The sequence below is a fragment of the Sprattus sprattus genome (assembly GCF_963457725.1).
Source record: "Sprattus sprattus genome assembly, chromosome: 5".
Classification (NCBI taxonomy): domain Eukaryota; kingdom Metazoa; phylum Chordata; class Actinopteri; order Clupeiformes; family Clupeidae; genus Sprattus; species Sprattus sprattus.
The window spans coordinates 7,373,410-7,398,983 of NC_137924.1; the positions used below are offsets into that span (position 1 = coordinate 7,373,410).

Consider the following 25,574-nt stretch of genomic DNA (forward strand, 5'->3'; position numbering starts at 1 on the left):
ATTAGAGGCAGCCACTTAAGAATGGAGTCATTACATCACGGGAGGGGATGTGTGTGGGAGACAGGAGACCCCCGCCTTTGGCCGGGGCGACAGGGGCGACAGGGGGGGGGGATGAAAGCCCCCACTATGTGCTGTGTGTGTGTTGTGAGGGTCCTGGGGTGGGAGGGGGGGGGTGTATGCCACCACACAATCACTGGCTTCTCTTTCCCATCGCTGCACAAAGGGAGGAGGAGGGGGGATGGAAGGCTGCTGCTGTTGCTGCTGCTGCTTCATATTCTGATTTGCACCATATGCCCCCTTGCTCCCGCAGCATACATTAACATCCACTGACCGACCCACCCACCGACCCACCGCTGCCTCTCCTCGCCTCCATCTGCTGACTCCCCCTGACAGGGAGAGGAAAGGACACAAGGAGAGGGGGAAGATCCTGTCTCACAGAAACAAACAAGTGTGTGTGTGTGTGTGTTTGTGTGTGTGTGTGTGTGTGTGTGTGTGTGTGTGTGTATGTGTGTGTGTGTGTGTGTGTGTGTGTGTGTGTGTGTGTGAGGTGTGTGTCTTTGTGTATGTGTGTTTTGTCTGTCTGTCTGTCTGTCAGTGAATTTGTGTGTGTTTACTTGTTTGTGAGTTTGAAGAAGAAGGGAGAGACAGAGAGAGAGAGAAAGAGAAAGGGAGAGAGGCTGTGGAATCATGCTAATGAGAGTATGGGGTTTCAGTGGGAAGTGGAGGGGTAGTGGAGGGGGGGGGGGGGGGTAGTGGTGGGGTAGTGGAGGGGAAGTGGTGGGGTAGTGGAGGGGTAGTGGGGGGATAGTGGGGGGGGGGGGGGGGGGGTAGTGGGGGGGAAGTGGTGGGGTAGTGGAGGGGTAGTGGGGGGATAGTGGGGGGGGGGGGGGGGTAGTGGGGACTTCTCACGGATATGAAACCACAGACAGGGCTAAAGCAGCAGGAGGGGGCCTTAGGCTTCAGTCATCCCTGCACACTCACACACACACGCACTCATGCACACACACACACACGCACTCATGCACACACACACACACACACACACACACACACACACACACACACCGAACACACACACACACCGAAAACGCACACATGCACACACACACACACACACACACACACACACACACGCACGCACACACACACACACACACACTCACACACACACACTCACACACACTCACACACACACACACACACACACTCACACACACTCACACACACACACACACACACACTCACACACACTCACACACACACACACACACACACACACAAACACACACACACACACACACACACAGAAAAATCTGTAAGTTGAAATCCTCCACTACAAAAACATGCTAAAAAAGCATAGGTGACAAATATCCCAAATTAAATGTATGCCAGTTTTTCTTTCTTTTCCGTTGTTGTACAAATGCAAAATGATTCATCTAAATGTTGTTGTTTTGTTTTGCTTATTTCATCCAGTAAGTATTTCTACAGGGAGGCATGTGTAGTCACACTTGGATAAGGTGACAATTAATGATAAGATTCTTGATGGGAGCTTAGTTAGCACCATGAACCCAAATACTTGTCATTCAAGTATAAACATGTGTGAAGATAGCTCTTATCCTTCACGGGGAAGCGCTGAATTATCGTCTGTTGCCTGACAGGACTGCTGAGCACAGCATCCGCAGGGGTCAGGCCAAGATAGCAGGAATTCTTTTGTCACTTGCCATTACTTTCCGAACTTTGCATCCAGAACGTTCCTCCGCACTTTGATGAGAGCCACATTTTCTTATGGCCCGTCCCTGAGCCTACCAGCTCCAAGCCTCCTTCAGAAAGGCCTGAGCTCGCAGACAGACAACAGAGTGGTTGCCACCAGCCCACACCACAGGGCCCATTCTGTGTGTTTCCCATACGTTAAGGGGATCCAGCCCCCTTGTCAGGGCTACAGTCTGAATGATGATGGAGCACAGTAGAATGCAGGGAGTGGCACTGGGGGGGGGGGGGGGGGTCATTATGCCGGGATACTCGGCCTCAATAGCCTGTGAGCGCTCGCTCACCCGTGAAGACCAGCGGCCTGTCTGTCCCTATACAGGGGAGGAGGAGGAGGTTCTCATGGGCATCACTTAGCAGCCTATAGCCCCCTGAATCCTGCTCACGAATCACAGGCAGGGGCAGTGCCCTCCTCCGCAGACACACTCAAAGAACATCAGACACTCAAAGACACAAGAGACAGAGGGCCTGATTTACTAACAGGATTGCGCCCATTTTCTGGCGTAAAATAGCGGTCGTAACGAAAAACGGTATTTACTAAGCTGGCGCAGCGCATATTAACGCTTTGAGGGTGTGTACCTGCAAACAGGTGGGATGGTTCGGAAACGTGGGTGGTAACGTAGGCGTGTAGCGCTATTTAATGGGAGGAGTGCGCCTAATGATGAACTGCGTGGTATTTACTAAACTGCCCGGCGAGCGCACATCTCTGATTTGCAGGCTAATTCTCCGCCTCATAAAAGCACGTCTTAACCAAGCGCATTTCCACTGAGTCTGAAAACGTTGATATGGCAGCAGCAAGGCAAAGACATAGACAGAGACAGCGAACAGAAATATTTGTTTCAACTCGTATAATTCATATATTCATATATATGAAATTAAACTTTCCGAACGTAATTGGATAAATTGATCGCACCCACATGCAAACAGTCCCACCTTCAATCCGCGAACACGTTTACCGAAACAGAAAGCACATATATTCAATGAATGTCCAGGTCATATGTGATGCCAACATGACCATTACTTACGTGGAAGTGGTCTGTCCATGACAGTTTTATCTTTCGGAATAGTGCCATTTATCCATGATTGAGCAACGGTGATTTTGGAGAGGCCTGTCTACTTGGTAAATGTATTTGTTTCAGTGGGGATATATTGTAGTGAACCCATGTCCCTTGTAGAACGTATTAATCTCGCCATGTACACATATATATTGTTATAATAGACAGTTTATGCATTAATGCCACCAATAGCATATTATTTATAATCGTGTTCTTTTAAACATCTCGCTGTAGATGATGGCGGGCAAAACAACAATATAACCCATTGAATCAGGTTCAGTGATTGAGCGAACGTGAACCAATATATCTATCTCGCTATATATTCGCTATCTATTCGCTGAACCTTAGTTTTTTCTTCCTCGAATCTCCATGGTGGCAGTAACTTGCTGGCAAGTTCTCCAGTCTTTTAACGGTGCGCTAAATAATGATTGCCCAGCGCGTATCTGGCTTGATAAATATCACGGAAAATGCGGGGAATCACCGTGCGTTAATGTGCGCCTGGCAAAGATGCGTTCGCAAATCAATCTTAGTAAATCAGGCTCTTTAAAGGGTGGAGTAAGCACAGTTTGCCCAGCGCAGATTTGGCTTGATAAATACCAAGTAAAATGCGCAAAAACACCGTGCGTTAATTTGCGAACGCAGATTAAGAAGCGCTCGCATATTAGTAAATCAGGCCCAGAGAGAGGAGGGGAAGAAAGAGCAAGAGGTTCCCACAAGACTTCTGGGGAAGGAGAGGAGAGGAGAGGAGAGGAGAGGAGAGGAGAGGAGGGGAGGAGAAGAGAGGAGAGGAGAGGAGAGGAGAGACGAGAGCAGAGACAGAGAGGAGAGGAGAGGAGAGGAGAGGAGAGGAGAGGAGAAGAGAGGAGAGGAGAGGAGAGGAGAAGAGAGGAGGGGAGAGGAGAGGAAAGGAGAGGAGAAAGAGGGATGAAAGTCTGGTATGGACAGCATAAGGGGTTCTGCTGTGGATATGAAGTTCATCCAAGGTTTAGAGAATGCATTTGGAAGGATCTGTCATTATAGTCCTGGAAGGGAACATGAGAGACATTCTGTTCCTAATGTTCCCCTGAAGAGAAAGCCAGAGGGTTGCATAACTCTACCACGTTCATTTAAGCAATGGGTTGGTAATGTAAAGCGCCTCATTTGTTTAGAGCACTTTCGACATAGAATGCACATTAACCTAATGAAGATCTAATTCCTCTAATCTTATGTGATACCCCGTAAGCCCGTAAGCATTAAACATCCTTTGATCTGCATAGCCAATGTGCTATTCCAACGTCATGTGGTTCATAGCTTCAGAGTTCACCATAGCATTGATCAATACCATGCATATACCGATTGCGTTGACCCAGTTCATATTATTTCATACGCATACTCTACATTTTTGCACGTACCATTGATGTTTTTATTGATTTACACATCTAACAGCGGTCCAATATATCTGCTGGCCTACTTCATAAAAGCCACAGGATGACATTACTGCATGATGATGATGTTCATACGAGGTGCCAAATCATTGGGTTCAAGACTCATCTTGAAAACAAAAAATGACTGGGTTTTTAGGCTCAATGACATGTCAAGCTATAGAGCTTTTCTCCTCGGCACATTTCACTATCATTATCTTAACCTACAAGACTGACATAAATAATGACATATACTGACATATATACTGTCATAAATAAATAACATATGTCACAAGGCACGTGCTGGGAAGTATCTGCTCTCTGTGAGACCATGAGAGACACTGTTTGTTTTGGTTATAACTGTCTCCCAAAAAAATGCAACCCACATGTTTTTTAAACTCCACTAAGAGTCAGTCAGCCATCGGGTCCTTCTTTGAAGCAGACAGGGGAAGAAGGGACCTATGGCAGACAACTAGCACTGTAGGTCCTCTGGAACTTATTTCCTCTTTTTTACTGCTGCAGATCAGACAGGGTGCCCATTAGAGAGCAGACGACCTCGTTCATTAGGCAGAGATCCATGCAGAGAGAGCAGGAACCCACAGGGATGGTTCCATAATAGGACAGTTCCTGCTCCTTCAGCATGTCACGTGGAGAAGAATGGGGTCAGGAGCAAGACTAGCCTCTACTCATCAAAACAATGGACAATTATGCCTTGAGATATTTGTTATGTCTCTAAATTCTGAGTGCCCAGCTGGGGAAAGACAGCAGAGTTATTTACCTGATTAACTGGTTAGTCTTCACGTGACTAACCTTTGGGCTCACATCTACTTGTATCATCAAACAGGCATCATTAACATGAGGGTATGCAGCATATTTGACTCTATCTGTCCACAAAAGAAAGACAGGAAAAACCATATCAAAATATATTTTTCTTGTCAACATTCTGAACGACAGCGCTAATATGCTAAAGCACCCTCCTGAGGCCTAAACAGCTTCCTAGTTTCTCCTCGCAGATGGTTGTCACTGTATTCTCTTTTCTGAGAATTTCTGAATCGGAGGTTCAACTGTAAACGCCTCTGACTATTACAGCTAATGTAGTCTTGGTTAGGTAGCAAGTAAAATAAATCATTGCTTCCCCCTGCAAAAAAATGTCCTCTCTCAGTTTTTAAAGAGGTCAGTGTGGTAAATACTGGATTTCACTGAAAATAATCCCTTTGGTTTCATGGTTTGATTTCGGTGGCACATCATTCCTTAAAATAAAATGGGGCTCCTCAAACATGAGGGCTTTGTTGAGCTTGAAGACAAACCCTCAGCAGAGCGTGATTACTAGTGTTGGACCACGTAATCTCCACCGCCTCTGACTCAGCACAACTGTAATTGCATGTTTGCGTTACTGTCGTTACGGGTCTGGAAAGAAAACTCCACACTCTCTCCACGCTCGCTGGCAGATCTGGTTCGCTGCTCATGGGATTTCACACTCCCAGTGCTTGGCACCTCTGCAGGGACGGAGATGGGGCTGAGGAGGAGGAGGAGGAGGAGGAGGAGGAGGAGGAGGTGGAGGAGGAGGAGGACTGAACCACAGATGCTTCATATTACTCGGCTTCCTGTTTCACCATGAAAGTCACCACCAGGCTCCAGCAGATCTGATGAGGCTCAGTAGACATAGAGGATGAAACAGGCAGGTTGCCCCATGTCATGACCCAGAGAATGAGGGCCAAATCATTTAGGGACGACACTACCGTCTACAATAGTTCAACTATAGGCTAATTGCTAATTACATGTGCTGTAAGCCTCGTGATCTTAGCTCCTGCTTCCTCTGCTCTGGGGTTTCATGGAACATTCTAGATTCTTTACTAAAATTCTTGACTGCAACCTTTAGAATATGGTTTCAAAAGTGGAGGCAAGGAGGGCATTTAACTCCTCTCTGGCTTGGCACTGAGGTCCTTAGTCTCCCTGTGGTGAACCACATTTATCAAATATCACACACAGAAAAAGGACGTGAGGGTTTTCCAAGTCAGTCAATCATGTCTGTGCTATAAATTTTATTGAGGCATGCAAAGAATTTAGGTGATTGTAGTATTTTTATGTTCCTTATTCTACCCAATAAAACCAAGTCTGATACAAAAGTAATATAAAGCCTTGACAAAACCACAGACATATTGCTCACACGAACATTCTGTATGAAGTGAATTCCTATGCAAACTGGGATACGGTGGGTTCAGTGCCAGACTAGGCTCAGAGACAGTCTTGGGTTAGCTGCCAGCTGGAAGAAGATTTCTCTTCAAACGAGCACTGGTGAGAGATTTTCCACTCCACAGGTGGCTACAACAATGGGATTCCTGCTTGTTGAAAAAAAAACTCCACAATATATTCTCCAATTTTCAGCCTGTTATGTTGACATTTGTTTCTATAAAAGGGGAATAAGAGTTAACAGATTTGTTAATCCAGTCGGTTTATCTTGCACTGTCTAGACAGTGTAAACAGTTCACTCTAGACTTCTTTCTTTCAAGGGTTCGCTAACAGAGGGAAACCATCAACAGTAGGTTTAAATCAGCGCTCATTTATTTAGAGAAGGAGTAAAGCCTACAGAGGCTATACCAATGCTTATCTTTACATTAATGGCAAAGTCAAACATTCCACACCGCTGTACACAGTTGTCCTCCCAGTGATCCTGAAACTCATCTCTCATGAGATGGATCTTAGAAGGTCAGAATTTGATGTGATCTTTGCTGAGATGTCATTTAAAGGTTGTGGATGAAGCCTTGAAATGTGCTAAAAGGGAAGGGAAGCTGTTGGAGAGGTTTTTACCTCTGACTCCTGTGAGGAAAGAGGCTTCTCTCTCTTGTCAGAGTTTCAGCCATGCAGGGATGCAAGCCTAGAGATGACCAATTTACTGCAGATCCTGCCATGGACACACTTTATAAGAAAGCTCTGCCCATGACAGTAATAGTGATCAACCACAGTTAGCACCTTAACCTTGAATGGACTGACAACCGCGTTGGGTCGTAATTTCAGTTGATCATGTCAATTAATGAGGATAGCATTCGTTATCATCTTAAAACGGCCATGTTGTGGGTTGTGGATTTGATTTCCCAAAAAGCCACACAATGTGTATGCCTTACATGCCTCAACCTTGTCTTTAAAAGCACAAAATGCAGTCTGTTTCAGTGGTGGACAGAATGATGTGTGCTTGACAGTACATTTATGAGAATAACACTTATTTTCATCTTAAAACATTTAGTATCATCTTAAAACATTAAGTCCTCTTAGTGCTCTTAACACTATTTTATAGTGTTTATTACTATAACACTTTTTCTCTCACCATCAGTTTAAACTGTGTTGAAGGGCTAATTCTAAATTATTTTGGCACTGATAAGCTCTTAAAGTTAAGATGTTATTTTGTGCCCATCGTCCTTCCACTAGACGTAACTTGTACGTCTTAATTAATGTAAATTTGCTCTTGGCAAATTCATACACAAACTTGACACCGTTGTTCAACCATGTGAATAGCATCGAACTTGAGAAACCAACTGTGTCACGAGCATGCATATGCATGAGCGCTAACAGCTGCCCCATTGAATTCATTATAAATGAGGGTGAATTGAATAGCTAACGCCTGCATTGTGTGGCTATGTGTGAACACGGAAGAGTGGTGTGTTCACAGCATAGCCTCAAGAGACTCACAGCTGGGAGTATTCGTGCTGGTTGCATTCGCCTGTGGGTGAACATGTACATTTAATTTGAGTGAAAGGGTAACAGAATGCTAAAGGTGGAATTCTCCAATAGTAGGCTAATGACCAAACTTTGACCTATTTCCTATCTAACACTTCATTATGAAATGAACTATGTCAAATTAATGAGAAAGACACAGATCAGCACTTCCAAGCGCTGTATAACACTGCACAGGTTATCGCCCTGCAGACAGTATCTTCTGAAGCAGCAATGCGAGGAGAAAAACATCTGTTTGAGTGCTTTGTTATGGTGTTAGAGACATGCAATAAGGTCTGCATCTCCTGATCCATCACCCTTTGCCCCTAAACCCACACAAGTGTAAGTGAGACCACAGAGAGAGAGCAGGCAGAGCAGGAGGAGCAGGAGCACAAAGACGAGCAGGCAGCATCCAGGGACTATAGGCCTGTAGTACGTTTCCCATGACCACAGGTTCATGTATGTGTGTGTGTGTGTGTGTGTGTGTGTGTGTGTGTGTGTGTGTGTATGTGTGTGTGTGTGTGTTTCCCATGACCACAGGTTCATGTATGTGTGTGTGTGTGTGCGTGTGTGTGTATGTGCGTGTGCGTGTGTGTGTGTGCGTGTGCGTGTGTGTGTGTGCGTGTGCGCGCGCGTGTGTGTGTGTGTGTGTGTGTGTTTCCCATGACCACAGGTTCTCATGGCTCCAGCTCCAGCTGCAGTGCGACCTCCCTTTGAGCCCACGCATCAGCACCCCCTTTGTTCTCCTGCCGGTGCTGCCAACCTCTCACCCCTGACCCCCTAAGACTTTAGTCTGCCCCCGGTCGGTCGGTCCCTCCGTCTGTCTGTTTAAAACCTCCAAACCTCCAATCAGCTGCAGTCTGGACCACCGGAGCCTCTCTCTCTCCCTCCTTCAGCTCGCTGAGAGCTCTCCACAGGCCCCGCAGACAAGAGACGAGACACAATATATCCTCAGCACCATGACAACAGAGTGGATAGCTACTAATGCCCATCTCCAATGTTCAGCAACATCTACGTATATCCTGAGGATCCAGCATGGTTCATGGTCTCACACCAAGGCCGATCGAGGGAAAACATGCATGTAATGAGTATAGTTGACTTGTATAGGAATGTGGTGTTAAAGGCACAACAAGGTAAATGTGTGAAGGACTTTAGGACGATAGAGCAAGATACAGTACTTATTGCTTTCTATGTTTCTGGTCGTGAAAACACATTTCTGCCTTTCCTAGAAGCATCTGACAGTCAGTTCCTGAGCCCTTCCCTAACATTAGCTCCATTTTTGGATTTGACAGTGATCACTGTAATGTGTCCTGAAGACATGCTAGTTCCAATTAGATACACTCCCATCTCATCCTGAATCAGGGACTCCATTTTAATATAGGGAATGCCTCACTCTAAAATGGAATATGACTGAAGAGATGGGTCTCATTTATTAGTGTGTCTCCGGCCTCCGGTGGGTTGTGGATTTGATTTCCCAGAAAGCCACACAATGTGTATGCCTAACATGCCTCAAACTTGTCTTTAAAAGCACAAAATGCAGTCTTTTTCAGGGGTGGAGAGAATGGCTCGTGCTTGACAGTAAATCCAGTGAATGAAGTGGTAGGGGAAAGACTGAATCACTCTCTGGCTCGCGTCTGTAGGGAGAGCCATGATTCACTCACAGGGTGGTTTTAACAAAGCTCTTAGAATTGGCTCTCGACCTGCCAGTGTTACATATCAGACTCTTGATAATATTGCTCTAACGCGTACGAGGTTTCTCTTTCAGCTGTGGCTCTTCTGTTAGTGTGTTTACTATTCATTTATTTTCACTGACTACAGGTCAGTTGTTACAGTGGTCTATGAGACCAAATACAGTCTGAAGAGCACTCAGTAGCACACTCAAGTGGGAGCTCTTTGCTTGCCTTGAGTTGTGGTTTCCGTCTGTTTCTCACATGTTATACATTCCAGCAGTTTTAATGTTGTTATTTGTCGGTTGAGAACCCAGCATGCTTGACATCGCTGAATGACAACTGTTCAGTTCAACATATGGCTAGCGCTATACGTCCATACTGAATATACACACAGAGTCCCCATATAGAAGGGTAACAGATGGACTAAACAATTGTTCAGAGTGCTGTAAGCTGGGATATGGATGATTCACAGGAATCAGTAATGTTTCCGCTCAAGTATATCAAGGACACAGTTTTCCCACAGTCTCTCCTTTAAATGGCCAGCAGAGAAGGATTAAGCAATTACACAGCCCGTACTCCTGAGAGTGATGAGATTCGGTCTTTTTGTCTAAGTCCAGTGTCTCTCCGTTCCCAAGAAGCCCAAGCTGCACTCTCTCTCACTCCCCCGACACACTGCCTATTGGGTTTCCTGCAGCTGTCGTTTCATCCATGGAGAAGCTCAACTATTCCAGAAATTCTCATCTGTTGGTCTCATTCACTTCTGATGCCGATTTTGCTGGCATTTATGTCCGTGAGGTAGATAATATAGAGGATAGTGTGAGTGGGAATTATCATCAAACATGAGCCAGAAAATCTAGCCCCTTAAGAGTAAAAGCTGTGCAGTACTGTGTACAACATGGTCAATGCCCTTGGAAAATAAATTCCACAGTCACATGCACTCGAATCACCATGACCTGAGTTAAGATGAATCATGAACATGCCATGCACAATCCCCAAGACGGACACAAACTGTTGAAAGATGTTCACAGCAGAGCACGAAAGGCATTTTAAGTGGCTACGTATGTGAAATGATGCAACTGACCGACCTTACAGATACGTTACAGGTTTTAAGTAAACAAATTATAACTTTGATTTGGCGTCTCAAATAATGTGATTAAATGTGTTCCTGATACATGTATCTTTATTTGGACCTGAAGACAAGCAATGCCCAAATGAGTTGAGCGATTGTGTTAAAAAAAATAAATTCTCTCCAACATCCTCTCGAACCTCCAAGTGAATAAACTTGGGGTGTTGTAGTCTGACTGTTTATGCAGTCAGTACTCTTGCTATGTCTCTCTCTGGGGAAGCTCAGATGCTTTTGTCTTCTCTCTCAGAAGCAGCTGCGGCGGCTGCGGCGGCGGCGGCGGCGGCGACAGCAGCTACAGATGAACCGGGCACAAAGAGCTATCTGTGAAGTGTTGAATGTGCTTCACAGGCAAGATGCCAAGAGCTGCGTCCTACTGAAGTCTTCTAAAGCAACTTAAAGCCTACGCGCTCGCTCGCACAGCGCAGAGGCGGCCTAATCACAATAGCACACATTTACTGAGGGAGCCACACACACAGTACATATACACACACACACACACACATCTCCTCTTCCTCCTTAACCCCTACACAGTCGTTACTGTTGAGGCAGTCGCTGGATAGCGTAGTTTGAGCTTTATCTGAGGGGAGAAATCAGTTTAGAGCAAAGCAAATTGGGCATGCGGACTAATGAGTGCTACTTTCCACAGGGTCAGAGGAATCACACTAACAGCCAAGAACTGGTTTCAATCTGGCCAAGAGAAACAACGAGAGGCTTCATATTGATACAGAAACTGGCAGCCATCAGGCTTCAAGGCTAAATTCCACAAGGAGAGTAGGATGAGCTGTCCCTGAATTCCAACACTAAGAACTCCCATCTACAGACAGCCTCAACCAATGAAAACCAATATGTTTATTTTGTTTTTTTATTGTCTCTCAGGATCTTTAGACTGGACGCCAGGGCCCATTGCCTGAACACCCCAATACAGATGTGACTTAAACACACTACTGGAACTGATGGGCAGGCTTTGGGGCATCGCAAGAGGAGTTGAATCTAAATGAAGTGAAGAAAATGGAGAAGGGCATCTTGTTGTCTCCTTCATCCTTACGTGATCCCAGCCCCACCTCCCAGCTGAGCGCTAATCCGCTGGCCCAGATCCTAGGCTGGTGCGTGGTGCGTGGGGTGTGGCTCCTGCATTACAGGGAACAATCATGTCATCCCTAGCATCGACATGTTCCACAGCCCTGCCATTTACATCTGTGTGTCAAACACTCCCACAATCACACTCACGCCAATCCATGTCCTGAAACATAATGCGGGTTCATGAACTACATCCGATATTAATATTTACTCTCACGAAATGATAATGGACATGCACTGTATGACCCGCTAAATGGCATGGCCCTGTTTAGTAGAAAATAACCAGGTCAATCTGGAAAAAGCGATTGATTTTCCACATCGATAAGGCCTCTACATTTCACTCAGAATGAGTGGTAAGCTGCAGATGGAGTTTTGGTGTCATGGAATATGTGGGCCAGTGTTGTGATTTGATTTGGTTAGAAACGGAGCGTGGGCCTCCACTTAGTGGGAATGCAAATATGTGTCTGTCTTGTGTGGAGAGAGCCATGGTCCATTTGCACGTGAAATCCATTATTTCACTCCCTCGGAAACACATTCTCTCCAAAACAAATCACTGTAACGTGGTGGTGCTTCCAAGCTCAAAGGTGATGCTATGCTTCTGTCTGATCAAGCAGTCGTTTATATGTATGTTACGTAATGGAGTTCTCCAGCGCAAGAAAACCATAATCATAGCCTCCACAGTCTGTGTTCACAGTGTGGCATTCATCCAATCCAACAACTGAACTGAGATAGACACGCTTTCAACACGATACGGCCCAAGATTCATAGCTTCCTGTTACTTGACATGCAGGAGTCTTTTTTCAATCTACGCCCATGACAACAAACAATTTCAAAACTGAAACTAAGTATTTGAAAATCTGTGCATCCAGTCCACATTTCCCTCCTCACATCTCCATGCCTTCATCAGGCAGTGTAACAATTCCCTAACGAGGGCGACCTCCAAAAATGCAGGCAGCCGAATAAAAACCCTGCCGCCCCCATCCACCACCCCCCACCCTGGCCTCCCTGTCCAGGGCCCCTCAATGGCCCTTTTAATGAAAGTGAGGGGAATTGGCCATGCTTGAGCAAGCATTCCCACTTAGGAACTCCTATTCCTATCATTTCATATCACAATTAACAATGTCCCTCTTTGTTAGCACAGCACTTATTAAGCCCGACAAATTAACATGGCTGTTTCAACAGAGCCCCAATGGAGGCGGCGGGCCACTGGAAAACAGAGGGAGAGAGAGAGAGAGAGAGAGAGGGAGAGAGGAGAGAGAGAGAGAGAGAGAGAGAGAGGGAGACAGAGAGAGAGAGAGAGGGAGAGAGAGAGAGCCAGAGAGAGGGAGAGAGAGGGAGAGAGAGAGAGGGAGAGAGAGAGAGAGAGAGAGGGAGAGAGAGAGCGAGGGAGAGAGAGAGGAGAGAGAGTGTGAGAGAGAGAGAGAGAGAGACAGAGAGAGAGAGAGGGAGAGAGAGAGGAGAGAGAGTGTGAGAGAGAGAGAGAGAGAGAGACAGAGAGAGAGAGAGGGAGAGAGAGAGGAGAGAGAGTGTGAGAGAGAGAGAGAGACAGAGACAGAGAGAGGGAGAGAGAAAGGAGAACAGGTGTGAAAGAGAGCGAGAACAAAACAGAGAGTAGAAGTAGCGGAGGAGCAGACTGTGAGGAAGGTGAAGTGGTGGATGAGCGAGGGAGGAAAGAGAGGTGGAACAAAAGGACATGGAAAAGGGTTAATAAATAGCTGAGGGGTTTTGGCTTTGATCGGTTTCCTTCCTCATTTCCATCACGTCTCTAATCGGTCTCGTCTGCAGTTTAATGGGAAAGGGCTCTATTCAGATCTCTGGCCAGACGGAAACGGAATAGGAGTAGGAACTGCCAGACCATCAATCAAATATCCAATCAACACAAATATGGCTTTGCTGTTGTTAAAGGTGAATTAATATACTCCAGCTGGTACTTAACATGGCAAAACCATGGGCAACACATGAGGCTGACAAGCCATAAAGCCAAATCCAACTAAACTGTTAAGAGAAATGAGTGACAACACTGTTTATTGTATCATGTGTTAGGTTGTTGACACCCAAGCCTCTGACACACAATATGTCAGTGTTCCTCTCTTACTCATAAGCCTTCAGGAAGTGAGAGCCCAAAAGCGGTCACATCCTATGAGTTTTCTCTTTCAGCTGACCATAGCTTATTGCCCAACAGCTGTGTTCTCCAGCGGATGATGACCTTTCCTGTGATCCACACACACAGTTGCAGAGGAACCATTATCTCATTTGTTGTTTTTCAAGCGTTTTTATCAAGGTTCCAGCGCTCACCACATGAACAGTGTTTCCTCTCAAGGACTTTTCTCCCTCTAAGTTGAAGGGCTAGAAGGTCTCCAGTGACTCTAGACAGAATGGCTAAACAAATGCTGGCCTACATACAGTGTTTATCCATATTTAGGGCTGATTGTGATTAAAGGACAAAGGAATTATTTATAACAGAATTATTTATAACAGAGCTCCTCAAAGACACATGTCAGTCAGGATGGATCTGCACAAAAGCCATTTAACACAAGGGGAAACATTTAAGACGCTGTTGTTGTCCAGACAAGCTCTGACAATTGACTGTGACTCATTCAGATAAGCTAATCGAATTACAAAAACAGTCTCAGTTTTCCTGAGTCAAATCATTCGTAATGTTATACAAATTGAAAATAATATTGTTTCCATGGGTCCGCATTATAAACGATGCTTTTTACTTTTTTTGATGGTTGGAGTTGGAGGGATGAACAAAACTTTCCAGCAACAGCCGAATGCGCTGAAAACCCTGCTGAAAAGGGACTGTAAACATGGAGGAAAGTATTTTGAGAGGAGAAGTTCCAGAGTTTCCATCAGGAAAAACTATTTCCCTCTCTTCGGTTATCAAGGTCTGGGTCTAAGAGAACACAGCAGAACTATTCACAGTTCTGTCCGTAATTTGCAGAATTTGATTACTTTAACTCTCATAGTCACAAGACAGCCCTAAACTCCAGCTCGTATATGATTCAATTGTCCCTCTCGGAGAATAATTGACAGGCTTGTAATTGGTTTCAGCTTGGCCTACAGGCCCTGAAGAGTATGTTTGGAGGAAATAAGTTTTCGTGAACCACAGACCTTCCTAAAAATCAACAACTTTGTTGGCTAACAAGAGATTTACCAGGCTTGACACAGCTCTGTAATACCACGGGTTGATTACTGTGGTCTGTGGTTCATCAACACAAAGCAAGCACATCCCGATACACTATCACTTCTGCAGTGGTCTAGAGTTCATCATCAGAACAACATCAGCAGCACAGGCCTTGGGATTTACAATCCAACTGGCTTCTGTAGTTGTGAAGGCTGCATGGAAATAGGTCAGTCCAGTGTGGGCCAAATGAACAACTCAATTCTCACAGCCAAAGACAAATTTCTAGTTATTTATAAGACACTTCTTAACAACAACCCCAGTTTGCATGCAGCACTCACAAACTGCTGCAAGGCATCCTGTCTAAACTTGGATACGCTGTCCCATGACACACACAAAACAATCCCGCAATAATTTGAAACAGAATGCTTAGACGCTATTATCCATTAAACATGAAAGGAAGATGTAAACCACAGCTGCTTAGAAATACTTGCCTTGGTTATTGGTTTAATCCCAAACCTACTCAACAATACACGAGAAAGGCATATAAAGACAAAAGTTTTCCACTTGGAAACTTGTGCACTTGAATGTCAAGAAGCAAGTGGTCAGAAGTTGAATTATAATTTGAATAATTGAATAATTCAATTTAAAACTGAAATGCCAAAATTTAAGATTATTTTAATGGACTATTTGCACATTTTCCTGTATGGGTGTCTGTTGGTGTGAACAATAGACAATGGTCAATGGCAATTCAGCTCTACGTCTCTAAAGATGCATGTCCGTGGGCAACAACTCATGCATGGTTTATTTTTTTCTCCAGAGACTCTTTGCAACTTGTCATTGACTGAACTCACTTCTACATTAACAGCAACTGATGTTGCACAAAGAAGTAAGGACCAAATTAGAGCACAAAGCCAGCACTGTGGAAGCCTTCAGAGGATCAATGAATCCTAACCCACATGCCCACACTGACAGTATTCTAGTCGTGCGTCAGCTGCAACCACCCATTTACACGGTCTCTCTCCACGCACCAAAGCCAAGACCTAGCGTTCGGTTCAATCCACAAAAATACACAATCCCCAGATTGTGGCAGAATATAAAAGATAACACAACATTCAGAGAAACACAGCTGAGTTCATATGCAAATGTGTTCACTGAGGGCTTTTGTGTTCAACCTCAAGACCATGGAACACTTCAAGGAGTAAGGAATGAGTATCTGCTGCTGATGAGCTCTTAAAAAACAAGTTTGGCTGAGGCCTCCGGGGTCGAGCGGAAGAAACAGCAGAGAGGTTCCCTCCATGTGTACCCCTGGTCCATCCATCCCATCTGGCCGACAGGCTCTAAGTGCCTCAAAGCCCATAAGTCTGCTGGGAGCGTTTAAGAAGTGGTGAACATCCATGGCAAAGGCCCCTTGTCCCTCACGGGCATCCTCAGGGTGGGAGCACAGATGGGCAACACACGGAACTGGGTCTCAGAGTTCCACCACAGGATCAGGGAGGCAACACTGTGGCATTTCTAACCTTCACTTTTAACAGCCAGCGCTCAAGCCTAGAGGCAGTTTGAAATAGACTGTCAAAAAGAGGTGAAAGATATTTTGATGTCTCCAAACATCAGAGTCTATCTGTTTCCATGAAAGGTTCATGATCCTGCATAAACACCGGAATGCAAATGACTTTGAATAATTAAGTGTTTTAAATAAGGGCATCCAAGTGAAAGAGAGAAAGAGAGATCGGTCTGAAGTGGGACAAATGCATTTGTTTAGAGCATTAAAAAACAAAGAGGTAATGTATCGACCTGAAATAGCACAGACGTGGAAACTTTGTTTGAAACAAAAGCGCACAAACTAAATAAACGGAAGAATGATTATACACAAGTCTACAAACGGACCACGCAGCCGTGAACAAACCAACGGTAGGCTACTGGCGTCTGACAGTAGGTAAATCCCTTTAGACTTAGACAACGCGATTAGAGCTAAGTTACTTGTAATGCCGACTTGAAGCAAAACCAGGTCAGATAAAAATAAACTTTGTACAAGAGTTGCAGACAGTTTAATATTTGTTAGCGTAAAACTGTCAATCTTGTCAATATTTGCTAACAAGTTACTACAGCAACTATCCGACGAAAAACACTACCTGATAGTGAAACAAATTCGAACAGGAGTTCGGAAAAGTACTATTCCCAGCGACACTTACCCATGGTTCTCTCCAGAACTTCCCGAGGTTGGAGAATGTGTACAAGTTGGGCTGATGGGGATGTTGTGTCCAGGGATGCACAGCGAACGCTAAACTAGACCACTGAGTTGCTGCGCCTTGTCCCGTTTGGAGATGGGGTGGATGACGTCACTGTCAGTGAACACTGCTGGTAGGATGGGGCGCTTTGGACCCTGGCTCCGTTTCGATGCAGAGGAAAGGACACTCTTGGTGGGTATTAAAACACTTGTCCTGTAAGAAAACAACCCTTCCGGTGGAGATAACGGAATACGGAATACTGTACTAGAATGACAAAATTAGGAGGGGAAAAGTTTTCTTGTTTTGTTTATAGCCTACTTGTAAACTGCATTTCTTCCTAAATAAGTTAATTACTTCTTATCTACCAAGGTTGCAAGTGTTCTTTATTATGTTTCATGTTTGACATTGGTCTCTTTTTCTAAAATGCTAATTTCTATTTCGTGCTATTTAAACTTTTAAATAAGGTGTAAGCTATCACTTCAAACCAACATGCATCCCATATCAAACAACTGCAATAAATTGCCCTTCCAGAATCCATTCCAACTGTAGTGCAGTGGTTTATTACTATCATGGTATGGTAGAGGTTTTGTTGCAAATGTCCTGTCCTACACATGACAGTTTAGATCCTGCCAGCAATGTTTGTGTCACACTGAGGGTCTGTGTAGCCTCAAAAGCGAAGGTGAATTCCCATCACATCTGAATTCCACCCCCATAGGCTGGGGATCAGGGGCCAACACAACCCTGCTCCAGGCTCTCAACTGCCAGTCACCAGGGACGCCCAAGCACCCTCCATCACAAGTCCTGTTCAGGAACAAGCCATGATGGATTGTTTCATACTTTTAGTTATGCTAAGCAACGTGTTATGCATATGTTTAAATGGATTTATCTGCCTTCATGATTGAATGAATGTATCGGCATATATGAGGTAATGTTATGTTTCTGAATCATATTCAGAAAACAGAAACTGGAGCAGAAACTGCTCTCATGCTTTCATAATCTCACCATTCAAAATTGTCTAATTGGGCAATAGGAAAAAATTATACCACATCTGGTTTACAGACTTAGATTGACTTTTGTCACTCGGGCAGTGGAATTTAACAGCTGCTTCTATGGAACAACTTTCACTTACTCCAGAAGTGTATATGAAATGCACTGTAGGCTGTGGTCTTTCTCAGAGAATCCCAGAGTAGAGTGGAGAGGCTATAATCAGAGGCTGTTTGGACTGAGGGGCTGAGAAGCCTGCTTTATGTGAGGGGAATGCTTGAGCTGGTCCAAGGCGTCTCCATGGAGATGTGGACAGCTCGTTTTAATTAGACCCACTCAGAGACTTGAACAAGTTGCCAGTTCCTAAAGTCCCAGACAAAATCAAACATATGTTACTTTTATGGTCTTCTGAATTAATAATTCTTCTGTAATCTATATTGAAGAAGTCACTTTAAGTAAAAAGACATTTAACGTCACAAATAAGAATTTGTATTAACACACAAAGTAGGATGTGTCAACAATGAATCGTGTTGTAAGATCAGTCTTACTGGTAAATACATTTGTCCTGTTGTTGTTTTGTTGTTGTTGTGGTTGTTGGTCAGGGCCACATAACCAGAAGTAGTAAAGACTGCAACAAACAGATTACTGAACACTTTTTAAAGTAATCTTGTGAACATCACGTGTTTTTAAAAAAAAAAAAAGGGGACAAATGGATGAATTAGAATGACACTCAGCACATGCTCGGTTTAACCTAAGAGAAGGCCAGTTTAATTGGCATGCTGATCACTAGCCCAACTGGAAGAAGCCAGTTAAGACCAACTTTCCATTGTGGCAGGATTCTCTCCCCCCAAGTAGGTGGTCTTTGGAGCGGCTGCCTGCAAGCAGTGGCTGGAGTGGAGTGTAATGCGGTTAAACATTGTTGTCCACATAGATTTCATAGATTTAGAAGGACTGATATCTTGGTTGTGCATTTGGTAACATGTGGTGTGCTGATGACAGCTGAGCTGTTGTCTTCACATTGACTTCTGACATTCTTCTCTGCTTTTGGCTCTATATTGACGGATGTTGACAGGGGTGAGGTCATACATTGATTTTTCTGTTTTTAATAAAATATGCAGATGCTCAGCATACTATGCCTATAGTTACAGGCCTATCACAAGAATACCATACTATTATACCTATAGTTACAGGCCTATCAGAAGAATACCATACTATTATGGCTATGTTACAGGGTTACCAGAAGAATACCATACTATTATTGCTATAGTTACAGGGTTACCAGAAGAATACCATACTATTATTGCTATAGTTACAGGGTTACCAGAAGAATACCATACTATTATGGCTATAGTTACAGGGTTACCAGAAGAATAACATACTATTATGGCTATAGTTACAGGGTTACCAGAAGAATACCATACTATTATTGCTATAGTTACAGGGTTACCAGAAGAATACCATACTATTATGGCTATAGTTACAGGGTTACCAGAAGAATACCATACTATTATGGCTATAGTTACAGGGTTACCAGAAGAATACCATACTATTATTGCTATAGTTACAGGGTTACCAGAAGAATACCATACTATTATGGCTATAGTTACAGGGTTACCAGAAGAATACCATACTATTATGGCTATAGTTACAGGGTTACCAGAAGAATACCATACTATTATGGCTATAGTTACAGGGTTACCAGAAGAATACCATGGAATGGGGACACTGGTACAGACTTGGCATCACCATGTTTGACAGATTCTAATTGGCATCAACATGATTGACATAAGCTAATTTATATGTTATAAGTTACTATATAGTAACAAAAGTTGCTTTTCAAAAAAGCTAAAAGCTATCACTATTATTGCTATAGTTACAGGGTTACCAGAAGAATACCATACTATTATGGCTATAGTTACAGGGTTACCAGAAGAATAACATACTATTATGGCTATAGTTACAGGGTTAACAGAAGAATACCATACTATTATTGCTATAGTTACAGGGTTACCAGAAGAATACCATACTATTATGGCTATAGTTACAGGGTTACCAGAAGAATACCATACTATTATCCCTATAGTTACAGGGTTACCAGAAGAATACCATACTATTATGGCTATAGTTACAGGGTTACCAGAAGAATACCATACTATTATGGCTATAGTTACAGGGTTACCAGAAGAATACCATACTATTATGGCTATAGTTACAGGGTTACCAGAAGAATACCATGGAATGGGGACACTGGTACAGACTTGGCATCACCATGTTTGACAGATTCTAATTGGCATCAACATGATTGACATAAGCTAATTTATATGTTATAAGTTACTATATAGTAACAAAAGTTGCTTTTCAAAAAAGCTAAAAGCTATCACTTCATCCCACATGCATCACATATCAGGCAACTGAAATCAACTAGTCTACCAGAATCCTTTCCCACTATAGTGCAGTGTGATTTACTGTCATGACATGGCAGTGGTTTTGTTTTGCAGCAGACTTGGCATTACCACATCCTGCCTGTCCAGTTTAGGTCTATGTGTCTGCACAGAAACCTGCCCTGTTATAGTAATGAGACAAGTGAAATAAAGATGGTAGGTTTTATGCTTCAAACAAGCATGTGCTGAGGCTGAGCTAAAGCCTTTCCAAAGGTATTGGACTGATGTCTGCTCTACATGGCCACACTGCTGAGAAGGCACAATAAGACATACAGTACCTAACTGTCCCACACTAAGACATACCTAACTGCCCCACACTAAGGCCCAATCCCATTTCTCATCTCTACCGCTACCCTTACCCCTACCCCTTCGCCTTCGCTTTTTCAAACGGAGCGGTAGCGGAAGGGGTTGAAACGCTAGCCCTTCGAATTGGGATAGCACTTCAACACTTACGTACGTCATCAGTACGCTGCGTCAGCTGTTACGTTACCGGAGAGCGACAGCTGTCACTCACCAGACATAAACAAACATGGTGCCTGCAGCTCTTATTTACACAATGCAACATTTCATCAAACAAGTTTTAAAATCATGAATTACAAAGAAAATACTTTCATTTGTGTGATGCTTTCCCTGCTGTTTCCGACATTTTTAAATTGACTCCCGCGATGTTTCTTCTTTAATGCTCACGGGTTCGCAATGCATTGAGGGAAATCAGTCTACCCCTCCGTTTGAAGTGTGCCCTCGGAAAATCTTCGTTTGGAGCGGTAGAAAGCGCTTCCCCTTCCCCTACCCCTCTGTCTTAACGTGAATTGGGACGGCCCTACCGCTCCACATGAACGCGCAAAACGGAGGGGAAGGGGAAAGACGAAGGGGTAGCGGGAGAAATGGGATTCAGCCTAAGACATACCTAACTGCCCCACACTAAGACATACCTAACTGTCACACATTCAGACATACCTAACTGTCACACATTAAGACATATAACTGCCCCACACTAAGACATACCTAACTGTCACACATTCAGACATACCTAACTGTCCCACACTAACACATATAACTGCCCCACACTAAGACATACCTTACTGCCCCACACTAAGACATATAACTGCCCCACACTAAGACATACCTAACTGTCCCACACTAAGACATATAACTGCCCCACACTAAGACATGTAACTGCCCCACACTAAGACATATAACTGCCCCACACTAAGACATGTAACTGCCCCACACTAAGACATGTAACTGCCCCACATTAAGACATACCTAACTGCCCCACACTAAGACATATAACTGCCCCACACTAAGACATACCTTACTGCCCCACACTAAGACATATAACTGTCCCACACTAAGACATACCTAACTGCCCCACACTAAGACATATAACTGCCCCACACTAAGACATACCTTACTGCCCCACACTAAGACATATAACTGTCCCACACTAAGACATACCTTACTGCCCCACACTAAGACATATAACTGTCCCACACTAAGACATACCTAACTGTCCCACACTAAGACATACCTAACTGGCCCACACTAAGACATGTAACTGCCCCACACTAAGACATACCTAACTGTCACACATGAAGCAGTGTATCTGTGGACCTTGGTTACATACCACCCTGTAATGCTTCTTCTGGCAGTGTGACCTTAGTACTGCTGATTTACCTCAGTGTGACCTTTATAGTGATTTGGCTTTCCTTTATCACCCCAACCTTCTCATCACCTACACCAGTCCTACATTCAACTGATGACCCCTTTGTGTTACTGTGGAGGGAACACACCTAAGAACCTAGTTAAACATCGGTTCAACTGACCTTATAGGCAGAATACTTTCAGAGACTTTCCACTTTTTCATGAAAATCGTCTATTTTTATGGCAGACTGTAATGAAAAGAGGTACCAGAGGGTTGTATTTGCTTGGATTAATGATTTCCACAGTTCGAGTGTAGTGTCGTCCATGCAGTAGGAAGGGACCTCCACCATGAAACAGTGAAAAGACTTTGACCTAGTTTTGAAGTCAACATTATACGGTTTGAGTGAGACTCTCAGGCATAAACATCTGTTATATCATTTTGGGTCCTATGGAAAAAGAGGTTGGGTTTCCATCGTTTTTACCACTTACAGTTTGGAGCAAAACTAGAGAATGTGTGCTTCATCCAACCTTCTATAAAATGTATTGCAAAGTAACACGCATCCAAAGATGAAAGGCTACAGGGAGAAATGTTTTGGTCTATGCAACATCTGGAGGACTATAAAATGCCCCCTGGTTCAAAATACCACATGTGGTCAGCTGTGCAGAACTGTTTACACTGTTTACAAATACATTTTGAACAATGACAGATGTGTTGTGGTCCATGACAAGACCTGTGAAGATCCAGCTTCTTCTCTGAGACACCGGCCCTTTGGCTCCATACATCTGTGGAGAAGTGTCTGCCATGACACACGGCTGCCTCTGTCTGCCTCTGGTCCTTTATCTGCCTCTGGTCCTCTGTACAGTGAAGAATATGTGAAGCTTCATGTTTATAGGCTACAGTGTGACAGAAATGTGTGGATGAACCTGTCCTGTGAGCAGCATTGGAAGAGCAAAATAGGCATTGATATATATACTGATGCAGTATCCAGACAAACGTCTGATATTAATATCGGTGCAGACTTAAAGTGTGACTTCTAATCATGAATTTAATAGCTTTCGACATGCCATATTACATGCTGTGTAGCAGTGCATGGGGATAGGTACAGCACAAATGAAAAGTAAAAGTTGTCTCCTGGGAGAAAATCAGGGGGGGAAACGAAGTTCCTCTCATTTTTGGACATGAATTCCAATGGATTCACCAGAGCAAAAAGACGGGAGAATTTCCAGTGTTTCGTGGGCAACAACTTCTCCAGTATGAGTGCCGGCCCAGACGGTTATGAGGAGGCGGTATCCTACGCACGGGGGGGTCAGGGGAAGTGCGATGAGTGTGGAGCAGAGTGGAGTAGGCTAGAGGAGAGCACGGCTAATGTCATTTATCACAGCTACGCCCCCCAGGGAGAGGGCGCACACAAAATGGCCTCATGGAAAGAGGGGGTAAGAGGGTGGGGGGTGAAGGAACAAGAGAGGAAACCAAATCTGCATTTATCTCTGCAAAGCCCTGCGTTCCAGAGGAGAATATTAAAACAGGATTTTTAATAAACTCGGAGGATGAGCATGGATTGTTCTAGAGTTTATGAAATGGTTATTCGGCTGGTCATCAAAGGGGGACAATACAAACATGGACTGTGAGAAATTGCAACAACTACCACTACCACTACAAAATCAACAGTTGCTAAGCTAACAACAACAATGGCAGCAATGCTTGGTGAGCCAATTAAAAGGGATGCATTAAACATCTCACTTTTGCATGTCGCTGCCCTGCTGAACAGGCTGTTTCAGAAGGTCCTCACACACACAGTCAGGCCAGACCACGTTGTGGGGGGTACACCAAGTATCTGGTTTATTGGCAAACCTGGGAACGTTAACTCAGTTAGTTAACCAAGTTAACTTTGGTAAGTGGTACACCTCCAAGAAGTGCTCTATGGCTTTGCTTTGCTGGGGGTTAGAAGTCATATGGCTCTTCTATTAGGAGGGCTACCACTTACTCTGAGTTCATTTAGCCAGGTTTATCACTAAACCATGAACTTAAAATAACACACTGGAGTTTCTGGAGCCGTCAGTAGGGGTGCTACTCTCTGCTGGACTATTGAGTAAGTTATTTGCTGTCTTGCTTTGTCTGTATTGCACTTGCTTGATGTTTGACTGTGTTAGGACATTTCTTGGCAAGCCAACATAGCTATCACAATAAAATTACAAAGAAGCTGACGCGAGAGCACCTTTTACTAGCATGAATGTCCAAGTGTGTTACTGTATAGCAAGCTTCCTAACTTCGCTAACGAGATGTCTTGCTAGCGGCTAAACTTAGCGAAACTTGTTGAAATTTGCTTACTTTGTTTACGACAAACTAGCGAGTCAACAACTTCCTAACACAGTCAAACAGCAAGCAAGTGCAACAAAAGACTAAGCAAGACAGCAAATAAGTTACTGAAAAGTCCAGCAGAAAGTATCCCCCTACCTGGCGGCTCCAGAAACTCGATAGTGTTACTTCAAAAACAACCCTGGGCTGCGCACTGCCCAAACTCTCTGAGGGAGAACTGTCACAAATGAAATTGGAGTGCATGAGATCAAGTAGAGGGGACTAGGGTGAGAACAAAGCCTAGCAGTACGCGATCTGACAGCAGAACACATCCTGTCACATCTCATGCCACCTCATTCCTTTGTTGTACTTGTTTCTGGAATATGGAAGACGTGTCAAGCAGTTTCATTCACAAAGTATCTGACAGCCTTGTTTTTTAAGCGCAAAGAATGGAAACCCAAAGAGACAGAGGCATGGGACTGTGACAGAGCTCCAGTAATTGGGTCTCGGTACCTCCACCAAGCCCTGGAGGAGATGCAGTGCAGGATGGGCCGCACAGGGGATTTGATTCACTTGTGGTAAATGCATATTGGGAGGGCCTGCCACTTATCCATGGTTTGAGGAGGAACAACAAAAGAAACATCCATGAAGTTATAAAGTCAATTGTCTGTGTTGAGAAAAGAAAATGGAATAATGCCATTACTACATTGCTTTTCAGAATGACTAATAGATTGGGATTCTGTATGTGGTTTTATATTACGTAAAATGCCCCAGAGTGACAATTACGGACAGCTGGAATCAGCAGGGTAATGTTGGCAGGTATTCCAACATTCCAGTAATCATGTGAAAACATTTGTAATGTGAACTGAGATGTTTCCATTAATCTGTAGGCCTGACAAAGGCAGAGTGAGAGTGTTAGCTCACATGACAACATGACTCTCACCTGCCATTTTGACTCAGTCACCAATTTCAGTTTAGAATTTCTGATGTGAATGTTTATTCTCATAGGAAGCCATAATGGTTGCTATTCCATATAATTTATAATCCAGAGGAATTG

General features: G+C 44.0%; 1 protein-coding gene across 1 annotated transcript in view; it reads right to left on the reverse strand.

The window, feature by feature from the left end:
• The window catches only part of gpm6bb (glycoprotein M6Bb), a 34,191-nt gene extending 16,951 nt beyond the window's left edge, over positions 1-17,240 (reverse strand). The window contains exon 1 of the mRNA XM_080838794.1: positions 17,117-17,240. Within this exon, the coding sequence (XP_080694920.1) occupies positions 17,117-17,120 (4 nt within the window). The 5' untranslated portion in view covers positions 17,121-17,240. The remainder of the gene's footprint in view (positions 1-17,116) is intronic.
• Positions 17,241-25,574: the final 8,334 nt, after the last annotated feature.